The 18,077-nt window shown below is 35.6% G+C and overlaps 1 protein-coding gene across 2 annotated transcripts; it reads right to left on the bottom strand.

Annotated features, from left to right (window-relative positions):
• Positions 1–2,742: 2,742 nt before the first annotated feature.
• LOC135107850 (transmembrane protein 65-like) lies at positions 2,743–17,966 on the bottom strand. Of its 2 annotated transcripts, none has more exons than XM_064018137.1 (6): positions 17,411–17,966; positions 16,262–16,384; positions 15,095–15,142; positions 14,130–14,197; positions 10,013–10,216; positions 2,743–7,956 (listed from the first exon to the last, which is right to left on the bottom strand). In XM_064018137.1, the coding sequence occupies exons 1-6, from the start codon at positions 17,733–17,735 to the stop codon at positions 7,783–7,785; spliced, it is 942 nt and encodes a 313-aa protein (XP_063874207.1). In that variant the 5' UTR covers positions 17,736–17,966; the 3' UTR covers positions 2,743–7,782. The 2 variants fall into 2 exon arrangements, with proteins under 2 accessions (XP_063874207.1, XP_063874208.1); XM_064018138.1 differs by having other exon boundaries at positions 2,743–4,756.
• Between the last annotated feature and the right edge of the window lie 111 nt (positions 17,967–18,077).

Below are 18,077 nucleotides of genomic sequence, written 5' to 3'. Positions count from 1 at the left end.
TTATTTTACTGAGGAATGGAGCCTGTTTTAGCAGTAATCCGAAATAATGAGAAACTGATTAATTTTCAGAATAAATAAAGTGCGAGTAACCGAACCCGAATCTGACAGGCTAGAAGGATAAGTTAGCTCCCACCTCCCACCTGCTCATGTTTTGGTCATATTGGAGCGTCATGACGCATGACATGAATCACATCCCTAAAGAACTCCTTAGATATGGCGGGGAAGCATTAACCAACGAAATGTACGCCCTGTTAGTGACTATATGGGAGAAAGAACAAATACTGTCCATGTGGGAATAAGTGAATATTGCTACATTCCATAAGAAGGCTCCAAAACAGTGTAAAAACCATAGATATAAGTCTCTCGTGTACTCTAGACAAAGGGGGAGGTTACAGATTGTTAGATTAGGTTACTTTACCTTAAGAAAGGGTCTAGTAGGTTAGGGTGGGTCGAGGGGGGAGTATTAGTTGAAACTGCAAATTTACCATGGTTTCATTGCAGTTTCAACAAATATAACGTACGTAACGATACCCCTTTGCAGTCTACATCTCACTGTTTGGAGCATTTCTAGACACATTTTGCCTTGTCAGAAATAATAATAAATTTACTTTATGGCGGGATCCAAGGGGGCGAAGCCCCCCCTCCTTAGGAGGTTACAAAATGTTAGGTTAGGCTAGTTTACCTTAAGGGGGGTTCCAGGGGGGTGGGGGCAAATTTAAAGCAAAGACAGTAACACCTGAAGTTAAAACCAGGAGTAGGGACGAGCAGGACCAAGACTGTAACTTCTGGTGGGGGGGGAAGGGAGGGGAGACGATAGAACACTTTATTGTGGAGTGGTGTAGATGTGAGCGACAGAGAGGAAGCCTTATAGAGGTAACTGTGGGAATCATAGGTGACTGAGTGGTAGACGAGACGGGAGGAAGTAGATAGAGGGACTCTCGCCGTGCTGGGATTGTATGGGAGCAAGGAAGAAGAGGAAAAGATTGTAAAAGATGTGAAAAAGTTCCTTGCGCAGGCCTGGGAAATATGCCTAAGAGGTTAGATGTTAAGAGACTCCGTGTTCTGCTCCGTTTCTCCCACAGGCTGAGGAGGACGAAGGAAAGCAATGGACCTACGAAGCGATGCAAAGCTGAAAAGATCACAAAAAGAAAAGCAGCAAGGCACAATTACTTACTTTTGGAAGTGCGTGACTGTGTCGTATGAGAAGGAACCGCCAACTGAAAACTCCCATCATTTCGCGATTTCCTGTCAAAAATATAAATAAATGAATAGACAAATAAATGAATAAAATAGATAAATAAATAATAACTAAATAAAAACAACAAATAAATAAATAGATCAACAAACAAATTATTAATAATAATAATAAAATAAATAAATAAATAAACAAAAATACAAGACGTAAAAATTCTGAAGAATTTCTGACAATTTCGTTAAAATTTCAGATTTTACAGTAATTTCTTAAATTCTGACAAAAAAAAGATCAAAATTTCAGATTTCAAGAATTTTTTTTACAATCTGGCACACTGCCACTACTTCATAGTCACAATACAGCTATTCTCCCATGGAATACCTGCGAGAGAGAGAGAGAGAGAGAGAGAGAGAGAGAGAGAGAGAGAGAGAGAGAGAGAGAGAGAGAGAGAGAGAGAGAGTAGATCAGTTCCAAGATATAGATGAGGTGAACAGGACAAACCATGAATTCTTCATTTGTTGAAGTATATATATATATATATATATATATATATATATATATATATATATATATATATATATATATATATATATATATATATATATATATATATATATATATATATATATACATATATATATATATGTAAACAAAAATGAAAAAAAAAACTGAGATATAGGTGATGCACAATGAAAAATAAAATAAATAAATAAACAAACGGCAGCAAATAGATAGTGGATATATAAAACAGAGGTTTACTTTATATATCCACTATTTATTTGCTCCCATTTGTGTAATTTGTTCTCATTGTGCGTTGCCTATAGTTCAGTTATATATATATATATATATATATATATATATATATATATATATATATATATATATATATATATATATATATATATATATATATATATATATATATATATATATATATATATATATATATATAAAATTGAGGTATACACTTTTCATTTAGCCAGATACCCTCAGCAGGTGGTTAGTTTATCTGTAAAGCTGAGACGTAATGGAAACAGCAAAGGCATTGTAGTGCATAGCAATTGTGATAAAGCGAAGTAGCAAGCATTCTATTTCCTCTGCAGCTTTTCGGCATTAAATGTTGCTAATGGTGAATTTCTAGTCTCAATATTTTCGTGATAGGCTGTGAACACAATCTAAGAGATGTGAACACAATCTAAGAGAGAGAGAGAGAGAGAGAGAGAGAGAGAAATAGCAAACAAGGGAATATTTACCTAACTGACAGGAAATGTAAAGGTCACTACAGCACACCTCCTACGTAACATTCCTGACATAATCTGATTTTCAGTTTCAAGGCAGAAACTCCTTTTTAGCAATATATATCAAGTTAATAAAAAATATTGATCAGAATTATTTTATTCATCTAATCAATATGAATATTTTCCATGCACCTTACCTATGTGCCATGACGTCCCACTGTGTTCTCAGTGACCTGCAATTCCTTACAACATTTGTCAGGCTGTTGCATCATTTCTTGCATACTTGCATACTAGGTAATATAGCCTCTCATAAAAGCAACATAAATTTTATTGGTTCTATAGAATTTATATACCATACAGCAGTATTATCTACTATTTATTGAAAGTATTACAATAATTGAAACCTTCCACTATAAAACCAATTTTTCAATCATCTCAAATTAAAATTAAATTTATGAAGAGATGCCCCTCCCTACTTAAGGGCTGCTAATTTCAAGTAGGTAGATACAATATTCTAATACATTAATAGGATAACAAGACAAATACATATACTAATCTCAATACTTATTTGAAAGGTCATACTCCAAAACTTCTCTCAATAATGTAAATAATACTGGATATCCTTCCTTGAGCAATGGCAACAAAAGACTCCAGATGCCTCCCATAATTTCCTCTTTTCTATGAGTAATAATATCTTGTCCTCACACTTTATCATCACCACAACCTTCCAAATTCATAACATGTAGCTTCACCATTCTTGCACGATATAATTCATCTCTCTGTAATTTTATGTAATTAATCTCGTCTGTTTAAAAAATAAAGGCTATTGTACATTCATCACACAAACTTATTAGAATATTTAATATACATGCACGAAGCTATTTTTTTCTCTGTTAGCAAGAATAATAGTTTGTGATTAGTTAAGGCATAACAAATAGCCTTATTAAAGCAAAATAAAACACAACTCTGTTTTCATCCCTATCCTGCATACCATCCAGTTATGACAATGATGATCACGACTATGATGAGGATTATAATGAGGGTAATCTAAATGTTTCTTAACTCCTGGAAATGCTTTTCTAATATTTGTATTCAGTTACATTTAAATGGTGCTGATGTACAATATCAAATTTATATCATGTTTTCTTATGTTTCCTTCAATAATTGTTATCTAAATTTAAGGATCAGAAAAACTGCGCAATAGAGAAAATTGAATACCTTGACAAAGTAATATATTTTACAGTGATACACTTAAGAAAACCTTAGTTTATGTTACAGTCTTGATAAATGTCTGACCAGATAATAGGTTTGCTTTCATCAATCAACTCAACATACACGCTCATAAAAACCTGTTTAAAAATTCCTTTACAACAAGACTTCATTAAAGTGCATTTCTGTTGTCGCACTGTAAAATATCCTCATCTTGGCCACTACAATTTTAGAAAAATATCTACTTTTTAACTGAATTAACTAAGACATTTGTTAACTTTTATAAATGACTTGACACTTGGTATGTAAATGTTTCTAAAAATGCAAGATTTTTCTTTTTGTATGTATATAATTGTAACTGGTCCTCAGTAAGTATTCTTAGGTGATAGTAATCTACACCTACAATTGAAATGACTATGTTCTTAAAGAAAGTGACTCTGCAGATAACTGGACTGACAATACAACAGACAAATGAATATTTATAATTATATAGACATGCAAATAACAATATCAAATAACTCATCTACATAACATTCATCTACATTAAAACTTCTAGAAAACTAAGTATCACACTAAGAAATGTTTAATACAACAATAAATTCTTATAAAATTCAAACAAATATTAAAATCATGAGTACTATATATGCAAATGCTCCATGACGGATAAATGTAATGGTGGTAAGAAACCCGTCCACCAGCTGCAAGTTATAATAAAATTATTTCATACCGAGTGTTTAAGCATACCCCCTGTGGGGATTCTCCTGTCCACCACTCTGCCACATCAGTCACAATACTCCTCTCTTGCCTGATACATTAGTTATTGTTTCAATATAAATCTGAGGACATCCATTTCTTTGATAAAGATTAAAAATATTATGAATGTTTCATTTCTTTGAGGATAATGGCAATAATTTTAATGTATATACCACAACACATGACAATACTGCTTTCTGACACTGTCTATGTCATACAGTGACTGGTTATGGCCACTCACCACCAGCTAGGTGAAGGAAGGAGACTGAGGTCACTTTCTCTGGTCACCATTAACCATGGAAACCTTCCTTTCCACACCTGCTGCACATCCTCCTATGCTTCAAAGTAGTAACAAAGAACTTATCTGGAGGAAAGAAAAAAAAAAAAAAAAAAATAGAGGCCATTTAATTGAAGGCAAGGGTATTCTCAAATCATCTTAGGTGTGGTACAGGTAGGTTTGATGGCATGCCTAAATGCTCAGTATAAAATAGTTCTACTAAAAGAGAGCTTTGCAATATAGCACAAACCTTGTCATGAAACTAGGCATGCGATTAAAACATGTTAACACTCAATGGACTAGAGTCAGCCAAGGGTGACAGACACCACAATTCCTTCCACTACATTCCACTACCAGGAACCCCTGGACATCTCTTCAATAATCCTCCATTAACATAACAGATTATCAATTCCAAAGCAGGTACATTATTCTGGAAAGTCTGATGTATTGCAAACTAATTTTGTGGGATCTAAACTAATGATCTGAGAAATAATTTTCACCTTCATTTGATACTGTTATCCATTATAACAGATTATCAATTCCAAAGCAGGTACATTACTCTGGAAAGTCTGATGTATTATAAACTAATTTTGTGGGATCTAAACTAATGATCTGAGAAAATCTTCACCTTCATTTGATACTGTGAAGATTTTTAAACCCAAACTTGCCTTCACCATTCACATATTGCTTCTAACTTGCATATTGAACTTTTCCTGGGAGCTTTACTCTCTGTATCAAGGGATATTCATTTAGGAGATTCATCAGCTTCTTTTAAAATTACTATTCAAGACAGCAAGTCATAAGTCACACTACATGCAAGATGGTGTTTGTCATCTCAGATACATTCTTGATTACAGCCATAACCATGTGAAGCAAGGGCATTTCACAGCAATTCTTAGCGGTTACAACACATCTAGCTATTCTCACACAGGTAAAGATATTACAAGGGTGTATCAGAGACATACATTAGTAAAATTTACAGAGGAGATTTTAAAAGGATAAGTTTTGCACTGAACTCTCGTGATGTGTTTACATTAACAGATAACTAGATACAATATGGGAGGTTGATTGTAGTTAAGGCATGGCCTATGGAAACCAGTGGGTTTGTGTTTTTAACAAAATTCAACAATGCATTTATTCATTAGTGAAGTGAAAAGTTATTTTCACTGTTTACCCTTATCAATAAAATATATCACCTAATTTCCTGCAAATGGTGTCATACAGTGTTCTAACCCAAATACTCTTGGTCCTGTTTTTTCTGCAAGGCATGTGGCTCACAGGAGCTGTTTTGTTGTTTTCTACTTAGGTTATGGTAGGGGTAAGCCTTGCAATAAAAATTAATTCATGTCATAAATGCTGATAGCTAAATTGAAACTATATGGGGACAACTCCAGACTTGGAATGTTGAAAGTGAATGATACTATATTCAACAACACCATTAATGTGGGATTGACACTTACTCAGCCTTATTGCCTATCTGCCCAGGTCAGTTTTTCTTTTAAATGATTTTTTAATGATCTTAATCACATACAAAATTGGAACCCTTGATTTTCTATTTTCTACTCAAGCCTATTCCTACCATACAGGTGATATAAATGCAACTTCAAAATTTATATTTTTTTCTGGAACGGACTCCTTATAAAGTCATGCCCAAAGAATTTAGGCAAGCCATCTTATTTTACATTTACAGTTGTACAATACCTGATTTCAATGCAATGGGCATGCATTCAAGGGATATTCTATGAAATCACCCTACCAAATACATGTTATGTTAGATTGACATGAAGAGAAGAGAGAGATAATGCAAGCCTTTGCAAACTGATTGCCACCCATGTGCTTCTGCCAGGATATGACCAACATCAGTCACCTCAACTGCCTCTCAGACAGTATTTACCAAAGATAGTAACTGAACCTGAAATCTATTTGAAGTGATATTTCATGATTAAATTATATAAAATACTGTGTTACAGCCAACAATTTACTAAAAAATGTTAGCTCCTTAAAATCTCTGATTTAACTTTGAGTTAGTATGTTTAGTCCATTGAAGTGGTGTCTGTTATACGAGTATCACAGTTCTAACTAAGGATTACTGTGTTAGTAATTCCAATAAATTTGCTTTATCCTCTTAAACTTAGGGTCCCAACTCCTAAACCTGATTCAAGTAATAGTGAAAAGTAAATATTATCAACATTGCCAATAAAGTGGTTATCTAAAACTTTATGCTAATTTCTCAACATTTCAATTAAGCCTCTCCATGCCATGAATAAGCAACCATAAATACTGACTTAGTACAGCTCTAAACTATTGCATCTGACTACTAGCACCTGTATCCAAGATGTCTATTAACATCATGAGGTAAAATTCTAATGAACATACATTTGAACTTTAAATAACATAAAATTGTATTTAAATGTATAAGTGAGAATGCCTGTTGGGTACAATATAGCTACACCAGTTGAGGGGTTAAACCTTGCTGCCAAAAAGTGCTGCTTTTCATACATCCATGCAATCATTACACAATCATTCTTCTGCTGAACAATCACTCTGAGAGCAGCCATGGTGGCACAAAAACTAAAACTGAAGGTGAATTTTCATAACAGTAACAACTACATCTAGAAATACATTGAGCTGCATAAGCACTGGTTTCACACAATGTGAGAACTTACTTTATGTTATGTCTTTGTTACATTAAATAATAGAAAATAGGGAAAAACTTAGATTCTTCAACAGCATCTTTCGATTCAGAGAAATAACAATAACACATTGCTCCATGAGAAAAGCAGGCCTGAAGAGTAACTATAACCTCAAATATTATATGTAGGTAGTCAGGCTATCACAAGGTTGTGGCATCCACCTACCTACTGACTTGGGCCTCAAATCCTTAGCTACATGTATGGATACATCAAGTGGCACTTGAATCCAATATAACATAGCAGTTTGAATTGAAATGTTTGTACTAACAAAAACACAGCTAATCATAAATCTGGCAGATAATCAGCAATGCATCATTAGTCTTCTAGTGTGTCCACTTGGAATAGAGATGGAGCTAAGGAACCTGCAAATCCTCACAGCACCTAGGATACAACTGCACAACAATAATGACATAGTAGAGTTCAGTCATCTACCAGCACTTTCTTGTCCTCCTTATGGTCAGACAATGATGGCACCTTCTCGTTCTCCTCATGGTTAGGTAAAACCAACACCTTCTTGTCTTCCTCATGGTTAGATAAGAAGAATAATGGAAACATCCCAAGGAGGCACCCAAGCACCACTCCCAAACCACGACCCTGAAACACAGGGTTACTAAGACACACTGCAGTGTTGGATAATATCCTGAACACACACACACACACACACACACACACACACTCACAATTCCTTTCAGACAGTATTTACAAGAGAGAGTGAATTTAGAGGACATGAATGGGTGGAAGAACATGTAGGCTCCCTGGAAGAAATACAAGTTACAGTTCAAGAAGTGAGAAAAATAAAGGAGTCTTGATGTGAGAAAAGCCTCTGGGCCAGATGGTGTGTCAGGTTGGATCATGAAGGAATACAGCAAACAATTGGCTGAGAAGATACATAGTATCACAATGAGCTCATTAGCTGAGGATAAAATCCCTACAGACTGGAAGAGAGCAGACATTGTTCCAATTTATAAAGGGGGATGTCAGGAAGAACTGTTGAATTATAGACCAGTGTCCCCGACAAATGTTGTTGCTAAGATTTGTGAAAGAATAATTAAAGACAGGTGGATTAAGTACCAAGAAGACAAGAAAAGACTGACTGACAGGCAATCTGGTTTTAAAGAAGGGAGATCTTGCACAACAAATCTGATATGTTTCTACTCAAGGGTGATAAATATAGTACAAGAAAGAGACGGCTTGGCACATGGAATTTATCTGGATCTACAGAAAGCATTTAATAAGGTGCCACATAAGAGATTGCTGTGGAAGATCAAAACACTGAAGGTCTAGATGGAGTGATTCTGAAGTAGACTGATGATTTTTTGAAAGAGAGAAATGAGAACAGTAATTAGAGATAGAAAGTCCTTGTGGAGGAAAGTGATCATTGGAGTTCCACAAGGGTCAGTAATGGCTCCAGTAATGTTTCCAGTATAAATTAATGACATGAGGGAAGGAGTGAACAGTTATGTGAGTTTGTTTGATGATGATGCCACATTACTTAAGAAGGTGGGAAGAGAAGAGGATTGTCAAGCACTACAGCAGGATTTGAACAGAATATGGGAATGGAATCATAGATGGGAAATGGAATTCATCATCAGAAAATGCAGTGTGATGGAATTTGGGAAGAGGAAAAAGAGAATACTAGGCAACTATAAAATGAGAAATGAAAAGATTATGAAAACAACAATGGAAAAGGACTTGCAAGTAACTGTATTTGATAATTTATCACCAGAGAAAAACATAAATAGTGAGGAACATGAAAGTAATATTCAGATATCTAGATGAGGAAATGATGAAGAAAATTATTGAAACTATGATATGCCCAAGGATGGAATATGCAGCAATAGTGTGGTCACCAAGTACAAAAATTAATATAAAGAAATTGGAGAGAATTTAGAGGTCAGCAACAAGGTTATTTCCAAGTCTTCAAAAAACTTATCATATAAAGAGAGATTGAGGAGATTGAATCTACAGACGCTAGAACAACAGATGGAAAGACGAGACCTGATTGTCGTGTATAGGCTGATGAATGGATTAGAAAAAGTGGACCACCAGGATTTGAAATACATGGGATGCAAGATATTCAAGAGGACATGGAAAAAAGTTAAAAAGGGTCATCTGCAGAAGGGATATTAAAAAGAACAGCTTTTCTCAAAGAATAGTAGACATGGAAAAGCTTGGAAAAAGATGTGGTTCACACATGGTCGATTCATGATTTCAAAACCAAGCTGGATGACAGTAGATATAGAGACAGGACTGCATGAGCATAGCTTCTCCTCCCGTTTACCACAACTAGGTAAATACAACTAAATAAGAAAATAAATAAATAAATAAATAAATTTTAGAAATTAAAAGGGGGGGAGAGAGAGAGAGAGAGAGAGAGAGAGAGAGAGAGAGAGAGAGAGAGAGAGAGAGAGAGAGAGAGAGAGAGAGAGAGAGAGAGAGAGAGAGAGAGAGAGAGAGAGAGAGAGAGAGAGAGAGAGAGAGAGAGAGAGAGAGAGAGAGAGAGAGAGAGAGAGAGAGTATATACAGATTAGGCTATGTTAAAATCCTATAAAGAACCAAATCTAGTCAAGACTGAGGTCTGGTCAAAGAATATAAAGCCATTCTCTCCTGGTTTTTGAGTGAGGCTACCATGTGCATCACCAAATCTCACCATGTTAGCTGACCACCGTGCTGCCATGCCCTCCAGTTGTTCAGGACTCAACTCTGGTGGCTTGATCCCAGTTTTGACAGCAATGTTCTCCACATACCATGCAGATCCAATGCCTGCTAAGTCACTAACTGTGTTGCCTAATGCTGCTGCTGCCATGGTGCTGATGCCCAGACCAGTGCCAATAGTGAGGTCAATGTAGTCACCCTGCCGGAGACATGGCACTGTAGTCTTGTGGATACTCATGGATGCCTTGAAAGACTCAGATTCTTGAAGAGAGGTAGGTAAGTAATGAGGTTTTATGAGAAAGATACTTAAATAGTAGTCAACTGATATGAGAATCATGAAGGAAATAGTATCTTAAAATCTTGGTAGTAAGGGGAAAAGATTTCTAAGTTTTAGCACAATGCACCAGTTGCAGATAAAGGACAGGTAAGGACACAGCAATAAAAGGTGGCTAAATTCACATGGCAAGATTACAACTAATATAAAGAATAAAAGTACAATCATTCCAATTGATAATAAAAAACACATTGAAAAGTCCCTACACCTCTAAAAATACTTTTATTAACCTTTACCTGTCTATCAACCTATATCTGACTTCTATTCCTGAGGACTATCCAAAGGGGATAGCCAAAACAAAGATGTCTAAATATATTTTTTGTCCCTGTATGCCCTCCTTACTTAATAAGGTTAAAATTCCCTTAATATCTTTTCTTCCCTTTCTGTCACATACTCAGGAACAGTGTCCTCCATTTCAGTGGATGTCACCCTCCACATAATGCACGTATCATCTAATATACACTCTCTTAGTCACTCACTTTTAGCCATTCTTACTGTGTAGTCAAACCATCTTCAAGTATTGTGCTTGACCCAACCTGCCAATTCACATTTTATTGCTTCACCTGTCAAATGTGCTATAAAAACAAATTTCACCACTCATTCTTCTTGTGCCACAGGCATTTCTCTTGTACCGCTTGGATCCATGATCTTCATCTTTTATTTCTCCTCAAATTTCACTCGGATATGTGATCACTAGTACAATCACTCCATCATGCATTTTTTTTCTTAACCTACTTTGCCTTTCTTTTTTCATCACACACTTTACAGATCCATCCACTTTTGCCCATGCTCATCTTTTCTCGTGTCTCACCTTCCAAGCATCTATGCATGAAAAGGACTATGCCAAAATACTTAAATTCATGTTCTTCCATTTTTCCTCATTTAGTTCAATTTCACATTCCTTTAACTATTTAATTCCTGCTCTATATGAACAAGAACAATCAATCTCATCAACTTGATATTTATAATTTTTAAATCACATCACCTGACTTTTTTCTGCAATCAGTACTTTATTATCTGTGAGGAGAATTGTATTTAATAACTGTGTAATTATAGTCATTTTATGACAATTTTTTCACTTCACCCCTACATTTTTACTTTTATCTCTTTAAAGTAGATTTAAGACTTATAAGGGCATCACCCCTCTTGTATTCCTAAACTTTGGCATCAATTTGATCACATTTTCTTCTTACTTTTAACATCTCAACTTCCTAAGTACTAGTCCCTCTCTCTCTGTGTGTGTGTGTGTGTGTGTGTGTGTGTGTGTGTGTGTGTGTGTGTGTGTGTGTGTGTGTGTGTGTGTGTGTGTGTGTGTGTGTGTGTGTGTGTGTGTGTGTGTGTATATATATATATATATATATATATATATATATATATATATATATATATATATATATATATATATATATATATATATATATATATATATATATATATATATATATATATATATATATATATATATATATATATATATATATATATATATATATATATATATATATATATATATATATATATATATATATATATATATATATATATATATATATGGACCCCTAAAAAAAATGTCATTAGGCTACATTCAGGAAGTACTCATCCCCACCTTTCCATAAACATCAATGTCACAATAAAAAGTGCATCAGGAAGTCACAATAAAAAGTGCTCAGCCAGTTTGGCTCTGCTGCTGAGGCCTGTGGCCTTGCCTGAGTCAGGAGTTTCACCTTCTTAACAGAACTCCCTAATGGGCTCTCTTGTTTGCCTATATCACTTCATTAATTTTCTTTCCTCTAACTTTCTACACTTGGACTTTTTTATTTCTTGAGTACCTTCAATACAATAAGTAAATAAAAATAAATAAATAAATAAATAAATAAAAAGGAAAAAAGAACAGGTCTGTATAAAAGAAAGTACTACTTGATTTAAGTCTGGGCACTGTTCCATTCAAAACAGGTACATGTAGTTTCCTTGAGCAGCAATACACCACTTCCAATGCCAATGCTGAACTGTTCTAGAAACCCTGTTCCCAAAGTAAACCAAGAACCTCCTCCAAGGCAGATGGCAACAGCACTGGCCTAAAGTCCACTAAGAGCTCCACTGATGTGCCCTAAATGACACAACCTTTATGTTGAGGGTCATAACAAGAGGACAAGATCAGAGTCTGCAGGTACAATCCCCAAATCAAACAATAGTCTCTACATTGGATGAGTCCATCACCTGAAGAAGGCAAGTCACTACAACTGGGAGAATGCTCATCACTATCTCTGATATTTACAAAGCTGTTCAAAGAAAATTTATATCCCCAAGGACCAAACCATCAATAACCACTTCTACTACAAAATTTTGAAGTGTACGAGAGGGGACATTCAGCAGAAATGGCCTGAAGTATAACATAAAGCATACTGAATGCTCTATGACAATAATGCATCCTCTTACAAAACTCTTGTAATGTAACTTTCTTGCTCAAAACAGCATGATTACCTTCCATACTTGTCCAACTCACCAGATTTGACCCCTTGCAACTTCTTTCTCTTCACAAAGATGAAGCTGCAGCTGAAGGGGTGCCATTTTTTGACACCACCACAGGTGTTTGACATGCTTCAAGAACAAGACCTCCTGAAAGCATCTCAGCTGTGATAACAGTGCTAGGAGTACTGTATTGCAGCTCAAGGGGACTATTTTGAAGGTGTTGGTATCTAAACCTAAATAAAGTAGGGACTTTTTGCATACAAGCCTAGTTATTTAACTTTTTGAGAGTATCTCATAGTATCTGCCAAATACATATTTCTTTAACTTCTTTTTGTGATTCTTGTAGTCTTAAAGGTCTTTGTTCATCATAGGCTAGATAACAATAAGGTCTTGAGAGACTTACAAGTATCACCCAGCCGTCCTGAGTACAGCCCTAGAGTGCTATAGTCACTGTGAGTTATGGCAAAACACCTTTACTGCACACATTAATGAATGATAAAAGATGCATGCAGAATCATAAACAATATCTTGCCCACTCTGTGACATCACATAAACAGCAACTCTTATTGCAGGTGAAGCTTGGTTAAAAATTTAGCTCATGAAACTAGCTGTGACTCAGGGAGTTTGTAGGTGATATGAACAGAGTCATGACCAGGGCCAAGGAAGCTTATACTTACATTCGAATAAAATATAACTAAAGCCGTTTACCCAACTGAGAAAAATAGTGCATATTTTGGCTTGAGTCCCAATTAGTTTAATACATTGAGATCTTTGGTACTGTATTGTTGCATATTCCAAGTGTGTACAAAAAAATTGTTGTTACACAATGTGCATGTTTACAATGGCATCCCTGCAGTGACTAATCCAAGTCAGTGTTAACCTGAGAGTAGGATCTCAGTTTGTCTGGTTGAATATCAGCTGATGTTTGATATATCCTTCCCACTGAGTTCACCCTAGAATGTGTATTAACAGTGTGAACTACATGGAGGTGGGGATGGACTGAGATAATTATCACCTTTAAGCAGCTTACCTGGTTACTAGCTTTTCTTTCCAATACCTATTTGGTGGCAGTGCTTGTGGCAATCTCGCAATCTCTACAAAGTTAATGGTAATGAATAATTCTATTCTGTTAATGCTCATGAATAATTTGGCACTGAATTGAAGGTGTAAAGTTCTCTCAAATAACCAAATCAGAAACTGAAAATATGCTGCATAAGATTTGTGTGCTTTATGTGTAGCTGTACAACTTACCTCCCAAGACTGAGAGGCAGGATGATATGATTCAACAAAGTCTGTAGCCAATACTTACAGCAACTATCATGATTAGATTATCGAGGAAGCCAAAGCCAATGAAAGGCAGAGCGTTGTGGACAGCCACTGGAAGCACAGAGCATGGTCAGTGATGCCTCGATCTCCTGTCCTACTGAATTTACTGCACTCAAAGCTAAAAATAACTTTTCTGATAAAAATAAACCAACTACACCAAGAAAAGCTGAAACTGTATAAATTCACACACAGTCATGCTACACCTCAATAACAGTTTCATGCTAACATGAGATATTCTAAAACACTCCTACATTATCAGCTGAATATCAGTACTAATGAAACTCATGAAATCCTCAACAATGAATTAAATTTAGATCTCAATTTGAGAGTCAATCTAAGTATTTGTTATGCAAGTAAATTTTAAGAATGAACATGAAAACATTTCCAAAAAGTCTACCCTAAAATCACTTGCCCTTTATTACACCTATGTATATCCTGTCTGAATCTTACATAGGTATGCATTGGTTTCATGCATACATATTTATTTTACAAAGGCAACTAACACTTAGAAGCATAAACATATAACTCAAGTAAAAGGAATTTAACTTGAACAATGCTGAACATAGTTCCAGACCCTCCCATAGGTGCTTGCATCCAACAAATGAGGTTCAGGCCTTAGCAAGGGAACAGGAGACTTGTGCAGATAAGAAAGTATCATAAATTAACTGAGGAAACAAAATAAACAAATGACCACTTATTTGATTTGAGAGTTTAGGTAAAACTGCACAATGAAACTTTTTAGCTAAAGCATCCCACAGAAACATTAAAAGAATATTCAGAATAGTATGAATGAAGATGTTAATACATGTCTCTGTTTTAATTAATCCACATATCATAGATTTCATTGTACCACAAGGATGTGAGAATTGTTTATGTAGGTAGCTGTCTTCACACAAGGCCAAGCACTGATGAATAGGAGGAATACACAAAAAAATACATCATACATACACTGTCTGAGCTGTGCAGCAGTGAGTTTTGAGGTTCTGTTCTTCTCAGCTGAAAGGAAAGCACAAGTTATTTTGAATAAAAGAAATTAAATATTCTATCTAGTATTTCAAATTTGACTGAAGATCTTTCTTCATGATTGCCCCAGAAATAGTTACAACAATAAATAAATTCAAATTACAATTCACATGAGATCACAGAAACTGCAATAATATCAGCAGAAAATCTTTCAGGAAATTCATGATAATTTACAAAGTGCTTTATCACAGAATCATAACTGAATAAGACAAGTTGTTTAGAAGCAACTTGTTAGACACTGATTTTAGATATTAATCTTACAGTGTAATCCACAATTATATCATCTATATAATGAATACTGCTCCCTTCATGTTTGCAATTTTGCCATTTAAGGATTCACATATTCATGGAATCACCCTTCTGGCACCTTCTCTTCACCTTAAACCCTTATCCATGAGCTGTGAGAGTAGAGTGAGGAAGTTGGTGACCTTAAAACTGAAAGAGTTTAACAGATATTTGTTACATATTGTATGGGTAGTGCTGATGAGATTCTTAGTTTCTCCCTTACAAGAATTATTATCAAGTCCTACCACATGTCATGTGTATTTCCATCTAGTATTTAACACTTACATCTCCTAAACTCTTTCCACTCACTCTTGATGTTGATTTTACAGACAAGTAAGTTGCCTGTAACATCTAGATCAAGATTCAAGACAGACTGGAGTGGCTGGTCACTATTGTTGTCTTTGAGCATGGAAGGCTCTAGTACAGATAAAGACTAATGAAATTCAAAGTAAAAGGAAGTTAATACCAGCCAAGGTAAGGGAAAAGAAAGAAAATGTTCAGAAAACTTATGTGAATATAAAAACAACAAAAATCAATTTTGATAATAATTAGTATAAATAAAAGTATATGCTGTGCAGAAAATGCAATCCAATTCAGAAGACAGGAAACAATATCCAAGATTATGGAAAACAAATACAAAACAAGAAAAGTTTCAGTAACTTATCAGTGAATAAATTAAAGAAAGAAAGAAAGAAAGAAAGAAAGAAAGAAAGAAAGAAAGAAAGAAAAAGAAAAAAAACAAAAACAAAAACAAAAACAAAAACAAAAAAGAAAAGAAATAAAATAAATCAAATCAATAAAACTTACCAGCTTTCTTTCGCAGCCATTCTTCTGGGATGGCACAGTAGGTGCCTGTTGGATCAGGCTGTGGGGAGTGCAGGGATGCAGGCCGCCCAAAACGAGACCTCCACCGCCAGGATGCAAGCTTCTCTGGACACACAAAGTGTGAATGTTGGTTTACTTGAAAAACTAGTTTTAGTAAGGTGCCAGGTTATTTTCAGTCCTTGTGATTCACTGCTTAGATTATAATAAAAAAAAGTCAAATATAAGATACATTTAGTTCATTACTAAACAAGGAAATTATACAATACCTAATATTTTATGTACAACTTGCCTTTTTCTTATACATATCAATGAAGTAGTATGAAAACTAACAACACTAACAATGGAAATGAAGACAGGTCCTGTATGCCTATATTTTTCAAAGGCCTAATCATGTCTTGGAATCATCTATCAATGGATTTCAATGAAAGATAATTATAAAATAATTCATCTTTGTCTTTCAGACACCCATTTGGATTCTGAGCTGAAATAAGCCAGACAGGTGCTAAATTAAAATTAACACTTCTCCTTTTCAAGACACTCCACAAACCCATTGAAACTATGCAGTCAATTAGTTTAGCACAAAGGGTGATGGGAATTAAGGGGCCATTATCCACCTCAGAGTATTGCACAGTGCAACATCCATTTTCTTCTGCAAACAGCAGATGTATTTACCTAGATGTGACACACAGGAAAGGAGCTATGTTGTGGTGCCACGTCACTATATCTATTGGAATCAACAGTTCTTTGTGGAAAGTTATACTTCTTGATATCTCTCCTTCAAGGATCTTCAGTTAACCCTTTACCCTACTACATCAAAGAGCCGAGCTGACAGGGAGCAGCGGGGGTCCACATCAGCTGTGCCCGTTTAGGCAAAATTCTACAAAAGTAACAAGTAAGTAAGACTGGAGCAATTTTATTCTTTAATTTAATTTGAGCAAACTCAAGGTACAATCACTCTACTGTGATATCTAACGGCACCTTGTTCATGTAATTTCACAAGTAAATGGTAGAATTTACCAATAGAATAATGTTATTTAAAGCAATGGTGTTCGTGACTGTATCATGTAAAAGCAAAATACAATTCCAGAAAAAAATATTTAACTGCAAGTTTATATGTAACCTCACAGTTACCTTCGGCCTTCTTCCTGGCAGATTCTGCCTGGATTCTGTGGAGTTCGGTGAGGAGAACAGTCTGCTGCTCGGTGGACAGCGAGGTCACCAGGCGCCGCAAGGCCGAATCAGTGGAGAGATTCAGTCCCCCACCATCACCCTCGCCTCCACTTTTGCCGGTCTCCAGTTTTTTGCTGATACTCTCGTCCACATCTTTGTGCTGAGACACTGTCGTAGTGTATGCCCGTGTTATGTAGGTACGTGAAGGAGGCGTAGGCGTCGCACTACCACTAAGACAGGTCCACAAGAGGCGAGAGAAGGAAAGTGTGGGTCGCCGCAGATGCATCGTAAACAAACCAGCAGCCGACGACCACTAAGGCTCGTCTTGTCTTAGGGACTGCACACCGTATTCAATTTATTACCTGTCACTGCACTTGTCACCTTTAGATCTATCACTTGCAAAGAAGAGCACATGCAAGTTAGCAAACAAATCTAGCCAATTTAAAATGTTGTTATGAAAAAAATAATAAAATCATCCGCACATATGAACCGTGTCAGGGGAAGACTTATGGGCGCAATCCCATAAATGTTACCCACGTTATTGAACACCTGAGTGTGACAGATACGGCTCGGGGATTAGAGATGGCGGCTTGTGACGGCAGCAATAGCCATAATTGGAGGAGGAAAG

Source organism: Scylla paramamosain, chromosome 16, assembly GCF_035594125.1.
Source record: "Scylla paramamosain isolate STU-SP2022 chromosome 16, ASM3559412v1, whole genome shotgun sequence".
Taxonomy (NCBI): Eukaryota; Metazoa; Arthropoda; class Malacostraca; order Decapoda; family Portunidae; genus Scylla; species Scylla paramamosain.
This window is presented reverse-complemented; position numbering and strand designations above follow the sequence as displayed.